Below are 24,462 nucleotides of genomic sequence, written 5' to 3'. Positions count from 1 at the left end.
CACATTATGTTGAAAACACAACAAAATGACAAAGAAAAAGACATGAAAAATTTTCTATTTTCTGCTGTGTAACCCTTATCTAATTACCTGTCAATTGAGGGATTTAGGATAGGTGATTTTTGACTGTTCTCAAGTTCTGAAAATTTGTGGTTCATAAATTCAATGTGGTCAAACAAGTAGATTATTTTCCACATGTTAATTCCTTACATAGGACTGTACTATTTAATATTTTTAGGAGTGTTGTTTTTGTTGTACTTGTGTGGAAAATAAGCACAATAATATTATTATCTTTAGATATATGTACATGTCAAAATAACATTTCAAGTTGATCTATTTTCAATGATAGAAAATAATCATATTTTGGTCAGCCAGATACTATGTCTAAGTAACACAGAAGTAGAGTATTTTGTTTGTTTTTTATTTGACCCTTTTTTTTCCATAGTTAAACTTCTGATTCATTTTGGCCCTTACTAGTTTCAAATTATGAGCTTTATAAATTCTAAGCATGGAAAAATATAATCCTATTAGGGGCACATGAAGGAGTCTGGCCGATGTTGTAGGAAGGCTGAAAAGGTCCATGGAAATGTCAGCCTTTAAGCCCTCACATTATGGTTGAAGAATCTGAGGTCAAGACGATGTTGTTCCAACCCTTAGCTGTCCAGGTCCTCTGAGTTCTAATCCTCAGTCTTCCAGCTTATCCATGATAGATTTCTTTAAATTGGAAAATAGTTAATAATAAGGTGATAATGTTAGTGTGAATTCCTAGGGGGGATGCAAGTCAAAAATTGTTGTGCTCTCCAGGAATTTCAGAGAGAAATGCCAGCAGTGTGAAAGTCTCTGTAGCTGACCGTATTTTCTTTACAGGACCCAGAATCGGTCAGAATCATTCTCCCCACAGAAAACTTTCTTGCCATTAGCAATCTGTAGCTCATAAAATCTGTAGTATAAAATCATGCTGAGGAATTGGGTAACCCTTATTCATATAAGAAGATATTTGTAGCCTAATACCTTGGCCATTGTGAAATGTAGAAATCTGTCTCTGAAATAGCCTTCTTTGAAGTATATACATAGTGAGTATCACAGAATTATATTTCAGAATTGATGATGTATTTTGTCCAGTGTTTTTACCAAGATAATGTCTTATGCCAATTGTAAACATCCTTTTAGAATCTGCTGCCTCTGCTGAAACTTTTAGCTACTGTAAGTTTTAAATAAATACGCTGAGAAAAATCTCGGGTTTACCCGGTTTTCTCAGTAGTTTTTCTCTGCTAAATAACAAAAGGGTCATAAGTGAGATCAGGTGGAACATCGCTTGATTTTAGTTTCTTATTTGAAATGAAAATATTTGTTCTCCTGACATTCTGACGTTTGCAGCACTACATTTTAAAAGATTTAATATAGTACCATAAGGCTGATTTAGTGTAGTTTTGAACCACAAGATTGTGGAAACATAATTCTGATCGTAAGAATTTACTGCCCAAAGTGAGTCAAGAAATGAAAAAATAAGTAAATAAATGTTTTTCTGGTCATGTACAAGAGACAAACACTAAAGCAAAATAAATTATTTCATATATATTAAAACCAGTTAAGGGAGATGTTTTGGCCTGAAAGCTTTAGCATTGCCAATAAATATCTCCCTTTTGCAATTTTTAAAGCTTTCTTCAAGTTCATGTGTGTTCTGGGATTAGAGTGACACTAAGGGAAATTGGACTTTTGCCTGGTGGTTATGGAATAACTTCCCCTTGCTCCAAAATTTAATGGGATGAAAAAGATACTGTATTGGTTTCCTGCCCGGAAAATGATGCCTCCTTCTCTGATTAAGCAGTTAGTTACTCTCCATTTGGTAACCCCAGACGGCCATAGGTGGCTCTAATACAGAGGTTCTCATCCAGGGGTTGTTGTATCCCCAAGGGAACATTTGGCAATGTCTGGAGACATTTTTGGTAGTCACAGTCAGGGGTGGTGCTGTTGGCATAGAGTGGGTAGAGGGGAACGGATACTGCTAAACCTTCTACATTGCACAAGCCAGGTTCCCAAAGTAAAGAATTACCCAGGCCCAGATGTCAGTAGTGCCAAGGCAGAGAACGCCTGCTCTAATAATTTATCACATTGTATCTTAATCATTTGTTTACTTGCGTCTCACCTTTACTGGCTTGTAAGATTTTTACTGGTCAGGGACTAGCCTTCTGCCTCCTGAAGTATTCTCAACGAGAAGAAGAGTTCCATAAATATTAAATGTTGAATGACTCTCAAATATAAGTCTGACTATGACTGCTACCTCATTGGGGAGTTGTGGAAATCATTGTTTACATTTTGTGTTGATATTTGGCACACACGAAAAATTGTACAGATCTTAAGTGTACAGGTCAATAAATCATCAGAAAATGAATACATCCCTATAGCTACATAGACTAACAAGTGAATAGTGCCAACCTACCATAAACTATGTGTTTCCCAAACATCATTTTCTACCTCCTCTCCACTTGTAACTGCCATCTTGACTTCGAACACTTTCCTGTTTTAAAATTGTTTTCTCGTTCAAAATCACAGAATGTTTATGAGATTCATCCAAGTTGTGTATAGCTATAAGTTGTCCGTTTTCATTGCTGAAGAGTATTTCACTGGATTAATGTAGCACATGCTTTATTCATTTAATTGTTAATGGATATTTTGGTTGTTTCCAGTGTTAACCCTGAGAGTTAATATGACTGTAAGTATTCCTGTGCATGTGTGTTGGTGTGTATATACACACATTTTTGTTGGCTGTATACCAGAAGTGTAATTGTTAGATCATATTAGATCGTGCACATGTTCATCTTGAAATATGAGACATAATCATATAGAGAGATAGGCAAAACAGTCCTTTTTCTTAATGCAGCATGGGTATAGTTTACAAGGAATTTGTTGCTACTTGGGATAAAAATAACCTCTAACATCAGTGACTGATGCAGAAATTTAATTGCATAAAAGGCTCAAGTTTTTCTCTTTTCTCTTTATAGCTTCCTATTGTTTTCAGCCTTTCTGATCCTGCTATAACATAACTGCAACTTGATTTCACAACACCTAAAGTCACAAAAGGAATATTTGTTACTTGATTTATGTCAACCATCCCTCCTCATATTACACATACCTCCACTGTGCTCAGCTTACCTGTTCACCTTATACTTTGAACCTTTTGTCCACATGTGTATCTGTTGCTTTTTTTCCTTCTTATTTTCCTTATTCTGTTTATCTTTATTTCATCTCATCGTGGTCATTTTTCTTCTAGTTGAACTTCTACAGCCATATATTAATAACATGTGATATCTATTTGGGCAGAAGAGAGGAATCATGTTAACATGCAATGTATAATTTCATGGTGACTATCTAAGACATTATAATCTTATATTAAACCTAGCATTTTAAGACTTTATGAAAACTTACGAGTTATTTAGTATAAGACTCTAGTTTTACTGTTGAAACCCATGGGGAAATTTAAAGTGACTTGTCAAAAAGAAAATGACTACTTAGCAGTGGGGCTGGGGCCACAATGAGAGATTGTGGGATTTGGACGTAGAATCACAGGCTCTTTCCAACAAGGAATGATGTGTTAAGTAAAAAGAGATGGGAATGACATAAGGGAATTATTAAATTTTTTAGTGTATCCTATAGATGACTACAATCTTTAGTGGCCAGAAAAAAACCTTAATTGTAGTAGGAAATATGCCTTTTTCATATAGGAACATATAAATAGGCATCCTTTACTGCTTTGAGCAACTGTCAGTGCAAAACATCTTTAGATTTAAGGAACACGAACACAAACAACTAACTTACTGACACCAGAGGAAGAAATTCTAAAAGGGAAACAGAAGTGAGTTTTCTCTTTTAGAAATTGTGGTGTGTGTAGGGGGGCACTGGGGATGGTAAAGCACACCAGGGTTATATACTGAGAGTTTTTTTCCTAATAAGTGATGTTGACATATATCTATTCAAACAAATTAATTCCCCATTGTGATGGAGCCTCTGATGGAAACCACTAAAATCAAATTCACATAGGAAGTGGGTGGAAGCACAGAAAGAGGAGAGAACTAGAAAAAAGCATTTAAAATTTTCCTGTAATGTGAGTACTAGCATTTTTCCTTTTTCATAGCCATTTCACTAACAATTTAATGTTTGATGCTGCTTATAGACTAGAACACAGATCGAAAATAAGCTTCTTTTCCGATGCCAACTTCCTGCACTTGTGATTGTTACAGGGAACACTATTTTGAGGAGATTTCTGAGGCCAACAGCAGATTTATTAAGGAGTGGCAGCAGCCATGCCAAGTATCTGCCATCTTGCTGGAGACAAAAAAGGCTAGTGTTCCAGTTTCATCCTCACCATCTCTGCATGGCTTTCTCCGAGGCATCTCAAACTGAGCAGATTCACAAAGGAATGCCTAGTCTGTTTTCTTAGGCTGCTTTGCCAGCAGATTTTTCAATCCCAGGATATGGAACCATTCTTTACACAGTGACTGGGAGCCATTCCTGCCAGCTCTTCTTTTCCCATCCCATCTCCAAATAATCACCAAGTCTTACAGAATCCACTTCCCCAAAGAATCCTGAATCTGTCCCTTTGTCTACATTTTTCCTGCATCCACTGCAGTACCAGCCTCCACTACCACCCATCTGCACTGCTGAGTGTCCAGCACGACCTTCCTATATGTACCTGCTCTTCCCACTTCAATTCATAACCCAGAAATGAACCTGGATGATCTGAAAACACAGATCTGGTTCTATCTCTCTGTTGTATAAAGTCTTCAGAAGGGTTCCAGTGCCCATAGGATAAAGCTGGAAATCTGTATTATGGCCATTTATAAAACCGTGCATAGTCTGATCTTCAGCCACTTCCCTGGCATTGCCTAAGCCCCCTTCTTCACAAAATCACTTTGCAGCATCCACAGCGGCTGTTCAGGTTTTGAGCAATACCAGCTTTCTTCTCTCCTTAGATCCATCATACCCATTATTCTCTGTTCCTGCAAATCTCTTCCACATTTATTTCATTTAGTTTGAAATCTCTTCCTTCTCTGAAATCTCCGCTTAAGTTTCAGGTAATCCTTTTCCTAACACCCCAGTTTAGGTAAGTTTTCTGAAGTACATATACATAACATTTTCTTGAGCTTTGCATTCTACAATTGCAATTAAAATCTAATCTGATTGATTCTTTATTGAAGGTCTGTATTAGTCTCCTATTGCTGCTGTAAAAAAAAATCACTACAAACATAGTGGCTCAATGCAACACAGACTTATATTTTACAGCTCTGTAGGTCAGAAGTCCTAAGTGTGTCTCACATGGCTGAAATCAAGGTGTTAAGTAGGTCTGCATTTCTTTCTGGAGGCTCTAGGAAGAATCCATTTTTTGCCTTTCCTGCTTCTAGAGGCTGCCTGCATTTCTTGTGTGCTCCTCTTTCATCTTCAGAGCCAGATGTGGCAAATCAGTTCTTTCTCCTAATATCTCTCTGGTTCTGATACTTCTGCCACCGTCTTCCCCACTTAATGACCCATCTGATTACATTGGACTCCCCCAGATAATCTAGGATCATCTGCCTGAATTAAAGTCAGCTGATTAGAAACCATACTTCCATCTGCAACTTCAGTTCTTTCTTGACATGTAACATGACATAATCATGGGTATCAGGGATTAGGCTGTGGACATCTTTGGGGGACCATTCTTGCCTACCACCAAGTCTAAATCAATAGTAAATGTTAAGCTCCTTAAGGGAAAGAACCATACTTGTTCTTACCGAAAGCTTGATCTCCATCACTGAGCACATTGCCTAGTACACTGTAGCACTTCATAAATATTTGTTAGATGAAAGAATGAATTACTAAAGCACAATTATTTTCAGTTATCAGGGGTAATAGAGACAGGTAGCAAGTCTCAGGGTGGGGAATAGGCTGCATGCTGATTATGCTACACAAAGCTCTTATGGAGGGATACAGATAAATTGTTGGAACCCTTTATCCAAATCATCTCGTCTTCTCTGGGAATTAAAAAGCAATCCCTGTCTTTTATTTTGGAATGCTTGTTGGTTCTCTCCAACCTCCACCAGAATGAATCGCATAATTATGTATTCTGTACAGAAATATCAACATAAATGTGCTTTCCTGAAGCATGCAGCTGCTATTACCGACGCTGACTGTAACTCAGACATATGCTGGGTGGCAGCAGATAAGTTTGGAATTAGTTGTGATAGGTAATCCAGAAAATAGCTAGACCGCATGCTAGTAATCAAGAATTCACTGTAATTACTTTAATCTGTAATCGGCTGAACACAGTGCACAAAAGACTGGCAGAGGAATTCTGCAACCAGAGAGGAAGTTGCTTAATTATTCCAAGACCATCTCTTTGTTTCCTTATTGATTTTGAATTGTATGACCTTTTCATCCATTCACTTATATATTTATTCATTCAGTGGAATGTATTAATTATAGCAGGAGCATATTAATTACCCTTGAAGCAAACGTCGATAGAGCACGTCCCCTCGCCTCTCAGGACATCCAAGCTCACAGTGAAAGACAGACATGGAAGTAAACCTGGAAGTGCAGTGTTAATTCTCTTCCTTACTTGAAAAGGAATAAGTTGCAGACTCAAAGTTAATAAACAATTACTATGAGAAAGTCCCTTTAACTTTCATATTAGAAAGATAAATTATTGGAAAACACACACCCACATTCATAGGTACATGTCATGTTAATATCAAGGGAACCAGCTTGGTTTACTAAGGAAAACAGTGAGGCTTAATTTTTTTTTATTCCTGAATCTGTAGGCTATAGATTCTAGGTTAACCTTAAATGGATGACAGACTGTTTATTGCACAGTAAAGTCAGTCCATAAAAATTAGATGCTTTTGTACTCTCTTCAAACAGCTGTCTTACACGGTGAATGAACAAGTTTGTATTTACAAAGTTCAGCTGAGGAAACTCCTGTTGCGGTTCCACATTCCTGGTTGCCAGGATACTGTGGCTTGGTGCAGGGTGTAAACATCTCAGAGTGAACAAGCGTAAAAGGTTCTCACAGGCTGGATTGAGGGTGGGGTCTTAGAAGATGCTATTTACTATGGATAATGGAAACTTTTTTTAAAAAGGTAACGTTCAAATAAAGAATAAGGGGGATGAACTTTGAAAGCAACAAGGATGAAAACATCTTCAGGAACTGCATGTGACTGTAAGTTTAATCAGTCAGCACTGAGTGTTTCTCTCACAATGAAATGAGCCCGTGTGATTTTTGAGTGCTTGATTAAGATTATAGCATTTGAGAAGCAGTTGCTGAGGGATGGCCCCATACTGGTCAGACTCTACCAGTTGCATTGTTGTTGGAGGAAGGCATCGAGAGGATGAGACTTCTGGTTGAGTTGCAAGCAGGACCCAGACAACCAGAGACTCCTCCCCCTCCTCCACCCTTGAAATGTACCTTCTACCCGCTGTTCCCACAGCGGGAGCCATCTTCAAGGACGCAGCCTTGAGAGAGCGATGGATTGTTGAGACCATCTGGACAGTGTTTGTGACTGAACCCAGTGAAGGTCTCTGTATGAACTTTTAAGATTCTGGCAAGTGGGTGCTGAGATCAACTCACCTTGCAGCCACCTAAGATAAGCCTGGTCTGTGAGCTCCCTTGCTTATCAAACCTGTCACCTTCTAATCTGGAGTGATTTACCTCTTTCTTTGGTCTCCCCTTGCCCTCTGTGTACAGGGGCAGTTTCAGATTTTACCTGGAAAGCTCCTTAAATTTCAAACCAGCACTTGTGCTTATTTTTAGACATCTCAGGTAACAAGTGACAAAATACCTAAAAAAAGACTTATTTTTAAGAGGTAGGAAGTCAGGATGGCGAAAGGTTCATGCAAAGAAAGGATGAAGATATTAATAATGTTTGACTTGAAGAATATAAGACTTAGAATGTTTACAAGGCTGCATTTTAAAAATTTCAGTTTTTGAAGATTTGTCATGTTCAAGAGGAGTTAAGTTGTAGTATTCAGGACAGTAATGAAAAGCTACAGGAAAAGTAGCCTCTGATCAGTATTAGAGTATTCAGATGGGGCACATCCAGAAACAAAATGGAAATCCTGGCAGGTAGTGAGTGTCTGTCTCTTCAGGATCTTAAACAGAGGCTGGACCATTGTTTGGTAGATGGTTCTACCAAAGGGGATTTGAGCACCTGAGCAATGGTTGCTTTATCCATATTAAACATCAACTTGTAATCTTGTAGTGTTCTTATAGCTGTGACATTTAGGCCAGGAGATAATAATTAAAAGTAAATGATAATTTATATTCTTAATGATTCACAACAGCATCATATTTTGAGGAAAATTACCTTAGAAAAACCTCATTAAAAAAACCTGATGAAAGTGTACACACCTCTCTCTTTCCAACATAGCCATTATTTTCTCTGGTGACAAGACATTGACTCTTAAGTTAGGTCCCAGCCAAAGTAGTTGGCATACTTGTAGAATATGTTGTAGGAAGACTATGTGTTATTTGACCCTTGAATCACACTTGGCAGGAGAGACCCTCACATGCTGGGAGAAAGTTTGGAACTCAGATGACTGGGGAAGAGCAGATCAATCTCTATCATCTCACATTTGGGGGCATAGATTCACGGAGTGGAAAATTGGACAACATTTTGTACACAGCCTGGTCTCCCTCTGTTTCTTTCCCTGAAGCTGTATATATTAAATTCCCATTTGTTAAGTGAACATGATCTCACCCCCCTCTTGCTTTTTAAAGCTCTGTTATTAGCTGATAATCTTGAGCTATTTCTGCTCAGTATCCTATGACTCCTTCCTGTTCCTCCTTTACCCTCATTGCTTTACTTGGTAAGATGAATGAAGCCGGTATTTCCATGGTAAAGTACTATATTAGGAAGTTTAATTTTATTCGTGTGTTAGTTATGACGGTGGTTTGAAAAGTTTACTTTCACTTACTACCAACAGGTTTACTTTATTACCCAAGAATCCATAGGATTTCATTAAATTCCCTAAGCTTCTCCAAGAAACTATTAGCATTATTATTATCATCGTTGTGACTTTAAGGTAATAGGTGCTTAGTCGTTTTGTGTAGCTAAAACTGAAACTGAGAAAAAACTGAGATCTGGTTGACCCCAAAGTCCACATAACTTTCTCTTGCACCCTCTGTCTCCCTTATCTGATGCAGACATTTATAACAGAGGCATTTTTAGGCTAGTGGCTATAACGTTAGACCAAATTTACACCAGTTTCTGACTTTTCTGTTCAGTTTTTCAGGTTGCATTTCTGTGAGATGAAGTGAATGAATATTGTGCTTAGACAGCTTTGCTGAGTAATCATTTGCTTTCCAGCCATGGCCATAAAAGGGAAACGGCTTCCACGAATAGTATCTTGGGCAAAAAAAAGAAGAAAAAAACAGTATTGTTCTTTTTGATGGATTTTTACTCCTTCTCTGAGGACCTTACATGGTAAATTGGAATAAGATAATAGTTTACAGAGAAATAGGGCTTGAAAAGAACAGACGAAGGCCTCCATCAGCTAATAAAGAAGTCTGCATGTGACTCTCACGTGATCGGGCAGCAAACCTGCGTTAGTGTTTGTTGTTATTGTTGCTTTTCCAGAACACAGAGCTAGACAGAAGGGGGGACAAGAAATACAACCCCACCCTTAAGTGTGAGTTAAAACTAAGATCCGTGGGGTAGGAACGGCAAATGTCTTTCCAGCACCCTCCCTTGCTGCTTATCTAGAGATTCTGTTTCCCTAGGGTGATGAGATCAAGTTATATGTCAGCCCAGGCTTCCTGTCCGCGTGCATAGATCAGAGCTCGCTGTGGCTTTCCAGAAACACAAACCACAGCTTGAGAATTCTTGCTGGTTTGACCTTGCTGTTCTCATTTGATTCAGTCATTCCATGTAGAGTTAGCCTCTTGTGTGTTAAGGTAGAGAAAAGTGGGGCTGGAGGTAAGGGGCTAGTTTAATATTTCCCAAAAGCTCCCTTCCAGGAAATTGTTTGATTTTTCAAGGATATACTCCAAGCAGGGAGAAAATATGTGTGGTTAGTGATAGGCTTTGTGATCATCTAGGGCATTTGTCATACACTCCAGGGCACCTTATAATCAAATAATTATTGAACAAAAAGCAATGAAAATCGCCTCTTTTGAGATGGTCCGTGACCTCTGCAATAACTTTTACATTCATATATTCATGTTTTCCTCCTGTGTCTCAGCACCTAAGTTGGAAGCTTCTTGGGGGAAGGAAAGGCAAGCTTTTATACATCCGTGTATCCATCTGAGAGCCCAGCACAATGCTTTTCACTTGGCAGGAATCCACAGAAGACTTAGTCAGGGACATCTTAGATTTAAAAAAAAAAAAAAAAAAAAGGCATTGCCACTTTCCTCGTAAGAAGTAAAGACAGACTGCACGGGATGATGTGGAGTCTGCCTGCTTTTCCCTGTCACATGTCTGGATCACCTGAGGGGAAAATGGCATTCATTTTTCATTCTGATTGTTGGGCGATTCAAAAGAGCTGTTTGGATTTTATCAGAGATGAAATGCTCATTTCGAGAAACTAACATATAGTTCCAGATTAGGATGCACTTAAAAATTGCATGATATTTTTAATATATGTTGAAATTTAGGTCTGTCAATCATGTTGGCATATGAGGATGTCACAAAACCTCTCCCTAAAAGAGGCTCAAATTTGAAGCCATATTAGTTATTATTAATCGTTATTATCCATCATTACACATCTTGTAAAATCCATCATTTTCACTACTTTTCAGTAGTGCTGTCAGAAATGTATTCTGACAGAAATAAAAATTCATGCACTACTAACTAGGACTTCAGTTAATGATACCAACTGTCATGAATATTCACTTTTTAAAGATACCATTTCTGGCGAAATTCCTGTATGCCAGGCATGGTGCTAAGTGTTTTACATACATCACCTCGTTTAATCCCTATTATAATGCTATTTTAGAGATGAAGAAATGGTGATTTAGGTTCATTTGCATGTTAGGATCATACAAAATGGTGCCGCTTGCAAAACTCCAATTTTAAACATTGCACTGTTGACTGAAATTCCTTGCTGAATTGTCTCTGCCTTTTCCTGAACACTTGGGAACAAGCATTGTATATTTTCTGATCTAGCTACTTGACAAGGAAACTTCAATGCCTTCCATTTTATGATGCTTCTTTAAAGACTAATTTTTGTGTAACAGCAATTCCAAGTGCTTATTTTTTTTCCCCTATTCTTTTGCTCCTTGTGTGCATTTAAACCATATAACTAAATGATAAACCCCTGATGGAAAAAAGGAAAATCTGTGTTTATGTAAGTGTGACTGATGAAAGCCAGGATCTAGAGTTGGAAATTCTTGATCCCTAGCATAGACCTGTTGTTTTAGAATCCAAGAAAACAAAAGCAATTTGTTCTTTTACTCAAGAGCACATCCAATGCAAAGCTGTCAAACCCAAAAGTGTTACAATGCATCTGTAGCACCATATGTTGACAGATGTTTCTGTCTGTAACTCTGGCTTTCTGCTGTACAGTGTGAGTTCCACTCAAAGACTTTTTTACTTTACTTTTTGAGGCTTTATCCGCAAAAATAGTTCACCCGTATGGAAAAGAATTAGCAAAATGGAAAAGAGTGAATTAAAAATATACAAAATCTAAAGGAAGCCAAGGATGTTACCAACCTTTTTTTTTTTTCCCCTCAGCTAGTGATAGAGAACAAAGTGATAATTTTGGATTCCTTCTGTCAGATTGCACAGAAATATTACAAGGGAGAGCACCAGTTCCAAGATGGTAGCCTTGCCACTGATGGTGGAGCAGCATGCCGCCCCAAGAAGGTAAACCTCCAGTCTCATTAGGCCTTACTGTAAAAAAGAAGTTTGCATTCAGAGGCAAGGGAAACACTGACAAAAATCAATTAATAAATTGCAGTTTTGCCTATGCAAATTCAGAAAATAATCAAATTGACTTAATTAAAAAAAAAAAGAAAGGAAAAACATAAGTCTCATTTGGAAAATTTTACATCTAATAGCTCATCCTCCTTTACTTGGGGCGGGTAACTGTTCTTCCTAGTCGTAGATAACCTCTATGGAGTTGCAGGTTTCAAGACTCTTCTTTGACAGACACTGTTCTCTAAGTGTGCTATCCCATCTAGGAAGTGCAAAAATAGCACCAGTTGATTTCCCTGTTGCACCCACGGAAAGATCTCATTTTGGCATCACTCGGAAGCCATTGTTTGCAGGAGGGAGTGTTGTGTGTGACTCATGGGTCCTCACCTTTTGTCTCACACTTTGCTTTGAGCACAATCCTGTCCATGCATCACGTTGATCTTAGGGCTGCTTTTTTTTAAATTTTAATCTAAAATGTCCCTGACTAAGTCTTACCACTAGATTTTTTACTTCTTGGTACATGTAAACATCTTCTATGACCAAAATTCTGAGTTTACACCTTTTTGGTTCACCATGTAGCAGCAGTTTGGATGTTCTCTTGCCCCATATTTTATTTGGCTCCTCTGTAGACTTTGTGCTGATGGCAAATGTTGCTTGACCTTTGGTTGATACGCCTGTAAACTGTACATTGATGAGGTCCTTCTCCATTTGGTTTTAAAAATATTTACAGGGAAATCATAATGTAACACCCATGAGGATTTCAAGTTCTGGAGAGTAACTAGATTTTGTGTTTAATATTTAATATAGTTGATGTCATGTTAACTGATTTAACATAAAAACATTTCCAGGGCTTAACCTAATGGAATATTCCTTCTCACTAACATGAAGGTCAGTTGGCAGTAGGTAGAGTTTTATTCCATGCAGACTCCCAGGGCCTGAGTGCCTTTCATCTTGTGGCTCCACCATCCCTAGGGCTTTTAAGCCATTTACTAGACCCTCTGCATCCAGCCCAAAAAATGCAGACAGCTTCCTTAGTCACTTGGGACATTATGTTTCTACTGGTATTCAGTTGGTGAGTGGGAGTCTCCTGGCCCTGACTAAAGCCAGTGGGGTTGGGAAATGTTGTCCCTGGCTGAATGGATACCTCCCAATTATAACTCTACTGAAAAAAAAAAAAAAAACAGATTGTTGGTGGTCAGCTGGTTACCTGTGATACACTATTCAAAATAAGTACTTTAGTGCTGTCCTATGTCTCTGCTTACCCTAAAGAGCGTGGTAATGTCTAGGACAGCCGTAATGAAGTTCCGCAGAGTGACTGCTCAAAGCCACAGAAACTTATTTCCTCACAGTTCTGGAGGCTGTAAGTCTGGAATCCGGTGTCAGCAGGGCCCTGATCCCTCTGCGACTCTGCGTAGAATCTTGCCTTGGTTCTTTTCAGTTTCTGGTGGGGGCCCCGATCCTTGTCATCCTTTGGCTACATTTGTCCAGTCAATCCATCCATCATCACATGACATCCTCTTTCTGTGTCTCAGTCTCGCCTGGCGTTTCCCTCTTCTTATGAGGACAGCAGTCAAATTGGATCAGGGTGCACACTAACAACCTCATCTTACCCTGATCCCTCTGCACAGACTCTGTCTTCCAAACAATGTCACATTCTTGGGCATCAGGGATTAGAACTTCAAACTATCTTCTTGGGGGAAGCAATTCAACCTATAACAGAATTTTGAGCTCCTTTGGTTTTTAAAAAAATATCTTTAGCAATTTTTGCCTATTTATAAATTAAATACAAAGGATGGCAACTATGATCGTAACACGGTTCTTTGAACCCGGCCACGATCTCAGATAGAGGCATCCTAGACCAGGGGTCAGCAAAGACTTTTTGTAAAGGCCCAGATATTCCCTTCTGCTTTGTGGGCCATTTAGTCTCAGTCACGGTGACTCCACTCTGTCACTATAGCAGAAAAGCAGTCATGGTCAGTAGTGAATGAATGAGCAGGGGCCTGTAAGTTCCAACACAACTTTATTTACAAAAACTGGTGGCGGGCTGGATTTTGCCGGTGGGCAGTAGTTTTCAGACCGCTGTGCTAGGCTGTAGTCCGTCATCATCTGGATGTGAACGTTACGAAATGAAGCCCATCTCTGGATTCAGACACACATACATTCAAATTCCAGCCATCACTGAGTAGCAGTGACCTTGAACAGCTTCACCTTGCTTAAGTGCTAGTCCCTCATCAACAGAATTTACATTTCACGTAAATCATCCACACGGTGGATGGCAGATGTAGCTGTCTCTGCAGGTCTTTTTGCAGAGACAGCATAACAGACTGGGTATAAGCAAGAACTCTGAAGCCAGACTGCCCCTTCAGAGTGTTTGATCTTGGATAAACTCCTTCGTATCACCAGGCTTCATTTTTCTCATCATTAAAATAGATGCAATGATAATGTCCACATTTTAGCCTGCTCATGAAGATTCAGTGAGTTAATACATGTAAAGTAATTAGACCAGTGCCTGGCACTTAATAAGCACTCAGTAAACGTTGTCCACTCATATTGGGCTTCATGGTTACAATTGGCATCTCTTGTTACTCAGCAATGGGATGTATTATTGAATTTTATTTTTGCTGAATTTAAGTCAAGGAGTGAACTGTATGAATACATGATGATTATTCAAGCCTAAGTAATTTCTTTTTCTAATTTATCAGTTATATTAGGGTGAAGGAATGGTTTCTCTTCTATTCTCTACACAATTTCTGCTCAACAAGGGAGGCTAAAAGCATCAGACTGTTAAGGCAACCACTCTGTCCTCCAGACCGACTATGCCTGAAGTTTCTCATGCATGCTGCAATTGGCATTTAAAGGAAAATGGAATTCAATAAATGGAATTTTGCTTTAGAGCCAACTTTGGTATAAAACACGTATCCATTACACCTGAGGGTTCGAATGCTATTTTAAAATCCTTCCAATTAAAATAAATACATGAAATTTGATAACATTTTGCTAATGTGTAGTTGAGAAATTTTTTTAGATATAGATATATTTTCCTTGGTTAGTTTAAATTAATGATTTTCAGAAACTTGCCTTGTTCTATTGGAAACAAATAAGGATGAAGACTTTTTAGAAGAAATAGAGTAGTAATATAGAATTAGAATTAGAGTAGTAAAATAGCTAATTACAAATTAAACACCTAAACTTTGTTGTTAGTAACTTCAAATGTAAATTTAATTTAGACATATGTATCTCTAAATAATAAGAACTACTTGCAGAGAAGCAATTATGAGGATTAGCTAGTTTCTCTCTTTCCTTAAAGAAAAATGAAATATGGGTCACATTGGTTGTTTTGCAATATATTCATGGGGTCATGAGGTTCAGCTTTAAAGTGATATTTTTATTTCTATATGTTGAGTATGTTATGCGATATGCTGCCCTGTTCATATAAATGTCACCTTGACACTGGCTTCAATAAATTCAAATCTGTAGAAATACACTCTTGTGTTTTTGTTATTTATTTAGAGACTTTTTTTTTAATTTTAAAGAATAAAAGTTTGAATCACTTTAATAGTATTTGAAAGCTGTCTATAATCTAATGGCTCAGAAAGTTCATAGTTGTTTCAGTTGGACTATGGGAGCTAAGACTTCAACCTAAGATTTGGGGGAGACAGTTCCATTCATAAGATTCTTTAGAGAAAGACTGGAGAGTCTAAGTGACTAGCCTAAGCTTCTGCATTCTGTTTGTGGCAGGATCAGAGTAACAGTTCTAATTTCTTTTACACTTTCCAGAGTGTTCTATCGCTCTTCCCTAGATTAATGTGTAAGTCTATTCTACACAAATAGACTGCAGGTTTCTCAGCACTGGCCTCACTTAGACTCCCTCTGAATTTATGGGGAAGTGATTGAAGTTCACCTGAATCTATACGTGCTTTGGTTCTTATCTTAAGGTTTTTAGTTAAGGGAGGATCAGTTAATTCAATTTTCTATGTATCTTCGAGACATAGTTACCATCTATTTATTTGGCAGAGATTTATTAAGAAGCCTTGTAGTCCTGCGGCTACCCAGACGTGGGCTGTTAATTTCCACAGGGCTTGTGAGTGTTCTCTTCTGTCCTGTGAGGGAGGGGAAATTAGTGTCACTGAGTTTTCAGGTGTATGCTGTTCAACAGTTACGGAAGTTGTTTCTGAGGTTGTATTGTTCTCCAAGGAACAAATGGGGCTCCTAACCAAGTACGTCCGTAACATTCATGAGTGCTGATGACACGTGTTGCCATGATGTCTGCGAAGAATGTCAGTTCCTGGAAATTTCAGTTCCCTTCCCTCCACTTCATCCTGGGCCACTCACGAGTTCATCAGCCAGTGAAGGTAACAGATTGCAATATGCATTAACATCAACCTCTAATGTTAATATTCTTACCTTTTTTTCACCTAAGAAATAGGAAAGTGCATCAGAATGGAAATTATTTATAGGCGAAGTTGCAGGAAACATATGCCAAGCCTGTAATATATTAAATTTATATTTATTTTGGACTTAATGTGCATAGGATGTGAGAAGTTAAAACAACTGTTCTTATCATTACTTTTTTGCATTTAAGATCCAAAAATGTTTTAAAGTAGAGACTGTGCGGATGATAGTGTAGATACACCCACTATGCTTAATGCATTCAGAAGGCTACTTTGTTATAACACCGTATATGGGTATTATAATATTGCATGCACATTTGGAGGCACATTTGTTAAGAACTTTAGTTTAAAATTAAAATTTAGTTTAGACCCCACAGAGCAGGCATTTACTTGAGAAACAAGCCGTGAGTCATTTACCTATGGCATATATTGTGTAATATATTCTGCACCAGCCCTGACAGAAGTTAACACTTTCTTGTTTTCTACTTTTTCCTTTCCATGAAAAGCCTCCTTAGGGAGACTTTTGAGAGGTATTATGAAAATTTTAAGAAGTATTTTGTGAGAATAGTAGTGACTATTAGACAGAAAAAAGACCACTTAGGATGCAAGGACAAAGTGAGCCTGGGACATGTCGTTTCTTTGAGAAGGTGACAGAAATAAAGGACCCCCAAAAAAGCTTGACAGGTTAGGACTGAGCCAAAGAAGTTGGGCCAATGTGTGGAGAGCTCATGCCTGTTAGCGGGAACAAGAACTCTCTATCTGGTGTCAAAATCAGAAAATAATTAGGGAAGAAATGTGAAAAGTGTCAGGAAGTGGTGAGAGTCTTATAAAAAGGAAATTACTCTGGCACCTCATTGTGTATTGATTAGTCAGCGATGAGGGGTAAAAAGAGGAAGTTGTAGCTGTCGGAGAAAGACATGCCTAAAGCAACAAAGCTTGTGTGCAATTAAAATAATAAAATAAAAAAATAAAATAAAATAAAATAAAATAAAATAAAATAAAATAAAATAAAATAAAATAAATAAAATAAATAAAATAAAATAAAATAAAATAAATAAAATAAAATAAAATAAATAAAAAAAATAAGTCTTGACCTGGAGGAACCTAGGCCCTCTGCCTTCATCAGAGCTTCCTCTCTCACCACCCTCTATCTCCCACACATAATTTACATCCCTGACATACTGCTTTCAGCTCTCTCCTGTTATCTTTTTCATCATCTGTTTCTCCTAAGATTTTGTTCTCCGTATTTTCATGCCACTTGCTACATGGTATTCGGTGGAGAATTCAGTACATACAGCTTTAGGCCAAAATCTCTGTTCTTAGACAATTTACATTGGAATCAATCGCTAGAGATGGAAAGGTGTCACTGCTGATTCTCTTTTGGATATTAAAATTTGGTTGGTAAGATAAGTAAAAGTTTTGGGGACAATTATTTGTTTTTTTTTTTTAATTTTTTTGTAATGGGTCAGTCTAAATTTCCCATGGTGCCTTCATTTATTTTATTCATTTTTCTGATAAGACAAATAACCCAGTATGAAAAAAATGTGGGTGGGAGATACTTACAAGTATGTTTGTATCAAAAGAAGAGGGTGAGGAAGAGCAGCAAGTGTTCCACTGATGCAGCGGTTGGGACATAGGATCAACTGTTGTGACCTAAGTTTGTTTATGTTACACTGGCTTAAACAAAAGTAGCATGTTTCATGTCTTGCTCACGTTAAAACCCATCGTACCGGTACAGTGGCTGGGCTCCACGGTGTTAGGTATAGGCTCCTGTGGTTTCATGCCTCACCACCCTGTCTGGGTTGCGGTGACTCTCTATGACGTCTGTAAGAAAGTAAAAAGGCGAGGGAAGTCGCCTCTGGTCCTTCATAAGCATGATCTAATTTGTATGTATCACTTTTGTGTGCATGCTGCTGCCCATAAATTAATCAAATGATCTTACCTACCTGCAAGGTAGCTTGGGAAGATAGGGTTCGTGTGATGGTTAAGAGAAGGCTGGAATGGATACTGATGGCCAGCCAGTAGCCCTGGGCAAAACTAAGCTTTCGGACAGTGTGACAGAACAAGATGGAAGGAATCTGAGCATCCAAGTGATCACCTGAAGCAGAGCTATACTGCCAGCCCGGATCACTCACCTCTAGAACTTGATATAAAATGAATAGATTTCTTATATTTTAAGCTATTCTGCTTGTTTTGTTTTGGTTTTTGGTCTCTCTGTTTCAGCTGCCTATCTACCAGTCTCTTAACTAATATAGCTAGATGGGGAAAAATATCAAAAGTAGATCTTTTAACAATATTTAGTAACATATATATATTGTGTATATGTATATGATAATTAGGAAATAGTGCAGAATTATAGCAGCTGAACTTGAAGGGAGATGGAAGTTTCTCTGCAAATTTCCAGTTAATATAAAAGGACTCCTTTTTATTCTTGTTCCCTCCCACCTCTCTTCTTCCTTTTCCTGTTGTTTTGGTTCTTCCTATTTATTCCTTCAATAAATGACTTGAAACAATGATCTGACCCTGATTTTAGACATAAAAACGCCAAGAGTGATTATTAAGGATTATCTAAGTGAATGTCCATTAAAAGGAAAGTCTTTATATGAGAGAATTTAAAATTTTAGAACTGTGGTTATATGTTATTTTATTGTATTTTTGAAAAATTTCATCCTCGAGCTTTTGAATTCTGACCACTTATGTGACAATATCTTGAGAGATTATAAATTTGCCTTTAAGGTTCGGGTCTATGTGTACTAAGCATAATTGTGCTATCATGGAGATGTACTTCTTGCATTTAATTCTTATTTGGATTATAGTGCCTGCCAGAGACCCTGACCACTGAACAATACAGCAATTATTGCTATGATAAAATGCAATATTGAGTAGATTATATCATAGTTAACTTTGCATATTTGTAAGCCTATCACCTGCAGAAGCTGACATTGTACTAAAGCTGTTTTTCAACAAGATAAATAGAAAATGGAAATTCTGAGAACATCCCCTTTCCCTGGAGTTTTCCTTAAAAATCAAAATTCTCTGCTTACTCCTATTTAATGACATTTTGGGGATTATAGACTTTTTTGAGAATTTGAAAAAAGCTAGGATCCTTTCTCTGGGAAAAAATATACCTAGACATATGTTTCTGAAATATTTCTCCTATGACTTCCATGGTTATCAGATTCTCTGAAGCCCATTAATAGTTTTCATTTCAGAAACTAATGACTGGAACCCCTACTCTTAATATATTAGATTGACTTGTGGAATACTTAATGGAATGTCCTTAAGCATATGGTTTAGGATGAATTCTTAACTCCATGGCAAAATGTAATACCTAGGAACAGTTGACGAAAGCTAAGAGTTTTAACTAACTGCGGTAACATAGCCAATGGAAAAAAAGGTGGCATGTATTGTTTCCTGGGAGGGTCTCTAAGGTGTAAGTTGTCATCATCCATAATCCACAGAAAAACACAAATACCCATGAAAAAGAAAACAAATTCCACTTTTAAGTTTTCTATAGAAAGTTTATTTGCAAAAGACTTTTCATACAAATAGCTTAATTAAAATAGTCTCAATAACCAGACCTTCATGCAGGTTTAAAGCAATATGTAGAATGTGTGTAACTGTTATAGGACACAGCGAGGTTATAGCTGTGATTCACAGAAAAACAGAGAAATCAGTATTAGCATTGCTCAATAGAAACACCTCTGCCGTGAGTTTCTAATAGAGTTCTTTATCCACTGAGGTATCATCTGCTTTGTGTCATACAACTTGAAGCAAACAAAACAAAACAAACACAGGAACAGGAGTTCTCCTATCTCCTAAGCAGTTTATTTCTATATTTTTCTTTTTGTCCTACTTATTTCTTTAAGTTAACTGAAGCCTCATATGCCAACCACTCTTTTAGTCAAGATACAAGCAAATGGTTTTCAAGGGACAGAAAGTAATGTAGAGTTATGATGATCAGAAGAGGAGGAAGTGAATTAGTGTAAAACAAACAGTGAGGGTACAAAATTGAATTGATTGGCAAACTCACCTGGAAGGCCCGAGGCATTGTCTTTGCAGTTATGGCTGGATCTGGGGACTCAAACAATGACATCAAGATTCGGTTGCTTTTTTGTTCTCCTTGCTATCTTCTGTGCTGGCCTCACTGCCCCTCTTCCATGCTGGTCTGTCTCTATAAACTCAGATTTACACCTTCTCAACGCCAAGACCATCAGATTAGCTCTCATTCAACAAACTCAGATCACATGACTTCTCCAAATCATTTTCTTGGAGCAGGTCAGTATGGATAAACAGGACATTTTCTCAAACTAGACCAATTGCAGTGGCAAGGTGGATGGGAAAAAAGATTGGCCAGATCCTGTTACCCATCCTGGAGTTGTTGGTAGGATCAGCGTAGCCTCACCACAGGTTCAGGAAGTAGGAAAGGAGTGATTTCTCTTGGTAACTATGTACCAGAAGAAGAAAGATGGGTGTGTGGCAAGTCAGAAGAACAGCTGTCCACACATGCAGAAAAACAGGCAGACACATTCGCAACAACCAGAGATCACTGAACAACTCGTTAACTTTCACACAACTTAGAAGACGATTTCGCTGAGTCCTCATTGTCCCCTACCACCATTTCTAGCTTGGTGATTGCAGTTAGGTCTCTGAAAAGCTTTGGAAGGAGGTTTTGATGTGCGTAAAGGAGCCCTTTCATTTAAGAAATTACTTTGCCTGGAAAATTGAAAAGTACTTTCAATAAGTCACACCATCTGCTGCTTTCATGTTAACTTAAAACTGGCCAAAATGGAATCTTCGTTCATGTGACATGTGGGTTTCACCTTCGCTTTTTTTAGCAGTGTTGTTTGAAACTGACTCTTCAAAATAGTCCTTACATTGATGAGACTGGGTTTCTGTGCATTTTTTGAAATCTAAAGTTATGGATTTTTTTTCCATATGTAATATAAAGTTGGGTCATATATAAAGTAACAGATGCAAAACGTTTTTAACACTAGTAATACAACTGGCCAAAAAGCAGAGAGGCAGCCTTAACGGGCCACTAAATAGGGACCCAGGTCTTATTCTGGACCTCACTATTTGAGGCCAGCAATGCCGAGAATGCTTATTCTCTACTGCTTTAGAGGATGTTAGCTAGAAGCCCTTTTTTCCTTTGTAACAGTTGGTAAAATAAATAAAATATACACTTGGTGAATCTACCATCACTGAGCTTTGGTCATGGGGGGAAATAAATCTTTCATTGCATGCCTTGCTCTTTGAAGAGCTGAAAGAAGATAAAAACAAAGTAGAACTTTGGCTTATGGAAGTCACAGCCTTAGTAATAGCTGCGATTTCTGGGGATTGAACTCACGCCGGAGGTTAGTAGACAGTGCTCCTTAGCTGGCACACCGAGTGCCTTTCTTCATCTTGGGAGACTTCCTCATTTCTCCAGCACTTCATACTTCGCATGTTATCACCCGTGACTCTAATTGTCCACAAAGCCAGCCAGGTGACAGGGATATCCTGTGATCTCAAGAAGCTGTGATTTCTCCTTCGTTGTGACACATCCTTTGCCTTATCTCACACTGTGCCATTCTTTGTGTGAGTCAATACTAACTTTCTTCCTAGGAAGCAAGTGCACACCACACACACACACACACACTCACACACACATCTTTCTCTCAACTCTTTCTCTAAATCACTACGCTGACTTCTGCCTAAATAGCTCTGAGTCCCATGAAGGTAATTAGAGAGAAGGAATTGTTATCTTCTTTTTTATAGAGCGAAAACCCAAGGAACATAAAATTTAATTGATGTATCAGCCCACTCAGCTTGTTAGTGATGGTATAACCATCAAGCCGAATTCTCCTAGCGCTTTCTGGGAACAAGAGACAGAACAGAAAGCTATGTTCTACTCTATCTGAATGCATGCATGTGTGTGTATATATGTCCGTGCATGTGTCTGTCTGTACATATTTTGATTTTTTTTTCTCTTTTCCTTAATGTACTTTCAGAATACGTGTAGGTCCAAGCAGTTGTTGGATCATGATCTTAATAGTTTGGGTATCAATAAATATTTGTTTGGTTATTACACCAGCGTGAGGAATGTGACATGGTACTGTGTGTTTCTAAAATTTTTGACTACTCTGGACATTAAGTGATAGAATTTCCATGGCAACCCAGTAGACCCATGGATATAAACATGTACATATAACTGCAGTATTTTCACCAGTGTTTGCTCTCACTTCATGGGACGCACACTAACACTTCCTCTCCTCTTCTCTCCTATATTTTTAAAATCTTGCTCACAATTTACTAAAATTATTGCATGACTCTTTAAACTCTTTTATGACCTACAAAATGAAAAGTACCAGTGTAGTGGAAAAATAAGATCTATGATGCTGGGGAGTTATGGTTTCAAAGCCTCCTGGGTTCGCCATTCACTGACTGTGTGATTCTGAATAATCAGTGAGACTCGGTTTTCCTGACTGTAATATGGGAATAAGAGCACTTTTCTTGTGGGGTCAAAGTGAATACTAAGTGATAACTGTGAGCAGATGTTCTTTCATCTTTCTTGACAGATTGGTCCCTTTTTCCACTTTCTGTCTCCTCTTGTAACTTTTCATTTCTGCAGGAGGCAAGAGGAGAAATATTTTCCCTTGACCACCTCATTTTTTATTTATTTTAATATTATATGTTAGATATGGTGATTGCTTTTTTTCAAAACAAAAATCTAAATACCATGGCCTATGTTTTGGGTGCATACTGATAAAAATAACAGCTAACATTTTTGAGCACCTGACTGCTTGTCAAACACTTGCCCATTTTTGTGAATCTTTACAGAATTCACATGAGGGAGGAACTATCGACGTTCACATTTTACAGACAGAAGGAGGCATGAAGTTCATTGTACAAGGTCATGAGCCAGAACCCAAGCCCAAGCAGTCTGACACAGTCCGGATGACACACTTCTCCTTTGTTTCTCATCTACACGTTTTGATGAAGAGGCAGTTTACCAGAGAGCTTAAAACACATACCCCGTGGTCACATTGCCTCAGTGTGATTCCTGGCTCTGCCGCTTATTAGTGTAACACGTCAGGGAAGTTGCTGAAATTGAGTTTTCTCATATATGGTAATTTGTGTGATAGTATATATTGTGCTAAGTGAATTAAATGAGTTAATAGGTGCAAAATAGCACATGCCACATAATGAACAATATGCAAGTGTTATCATCATTTCCTCAGTCCCTTTCAAAAGAAGCCCTATCCTCTTTTGAAATGTGTGTGTGTGTGTGTGTGTGTGTGTGTGTGTATGAGAGAGAGATTTGAGAGCCACCAGAGGGGTCAAAATCTTAATCTTAGCAAATAAAGCAGTGGTATGCTAAGGCAGCTGTGTCTGAATAATAATTCCCTATTAATAGTAAGGATGTCAGATTTCATGAAATAATCATTTTTTTTTCAACTTGAATTTTTAAAGCTGAGGTTTTTATAAGCATACTTACACCATAGTGAGATTGTGTCAGGAACCAACTATGTGTATGTGTCTCTCTTCTGTTATACTGAATATGTCTCAAGTTACCTTTCTACTCCAGGAGTCCAGAACACTCAAATGTAGTAAGCACTCAATAAATGAGTGTGCAGTTTCTAATACAATGAGCCACATTTTCAAGTACCAAATGCAATTAGGGCTATAGCAAAAGGTAGACACACATTCGTTATCTAAAATATATAAGGTTTTGCCATAGTAGTTCATGGAATACATACAAGGAGCCATTCCTTTCTTTTTATAGAACTTATTTTTTTCTATAAGATATTAAACAAATGTTATTACAATTTGGTCTAATATAATTGTGTTAATTTTATATTCAATAGTTTTGATATGGTACAAACTACAAAGGTATAAAATTCAGTTTGAAAGATTGTATGCCAGACCATGTAGGTAAATTAGCTTGAATTCAATGAAATTTATAAGTTTATATTCAAGGGGCATTTATCTGATTTTCATAATGGAAGCAACAGTGAGCCTTTTCTTTTCTAAATGGATTTAAATAATGGCTCCACCATAATTTTAAAACTCAAACATTGAAAATAGGCACTTTCTGCGAAGTCATCTTATAAAACACAGGATCTGATAAGTCTCTATATAACTATCTCCATGGGATGGAAGGACATGTTCAACTTGACCACAAGAATGCAATCAGCAAAATCCAAGCT

At 37.8% G+C, this 24,462-nt stretch overlaps 1 protein-coding gene across 15 annotated transcripts in view; it reads left to right on the top strand.

Moving 5' to 3' along the window:
• Positions 1-24,462, top strand: part of PCDH7 (protocadherin 7) — a 387,317-nt gene that overhangs the window by 130,771 nt on the left and 232,084 nt on the right. For 5 of the 15 annotated variants that reach the window (XM_074349467.1, XM_074349454.1, XM_074349453.1 and 2 more), the window contains exon 2: positions 11,697-11,828. The exons of 6 other annotated variants lie outside the window; for them this stretch is intronic. In XM_074349467.1, the coding sequence (XP_074205568.1) occupies positions 11,697-11,828 (132 nt within the window). Of the gene's footprint in view, positions 1-11,696; positions 11,829-14,581; positions 23,582-24,462 lie in introns of those variants that run through there. 4 more of the 15 variants (XM_074349496.1, XM_074349486.1, XM_074349455.1 and 1 more) reach the window with 4 other exon arrangements.

The sequence above is a fragment of the Camelus bactrianus genome, chromosome 2 (assembly GCF_048773025.1).
Source record: "Camelus bactrianus isolate YW-2024 breed Bactrian camel chromosome 2, ASM4877302v1, whole genome shotgun sequence".
NCBI classification, from domain to species: Eukaryota; Metazoa; Chordata; class Mammalia; order Artiodactyla; family Camelidae; genus Camelus; species Camelus bactrianus.
This window is presented reverse-complemented; position numbering and strand designations above follow the sequence as displayed.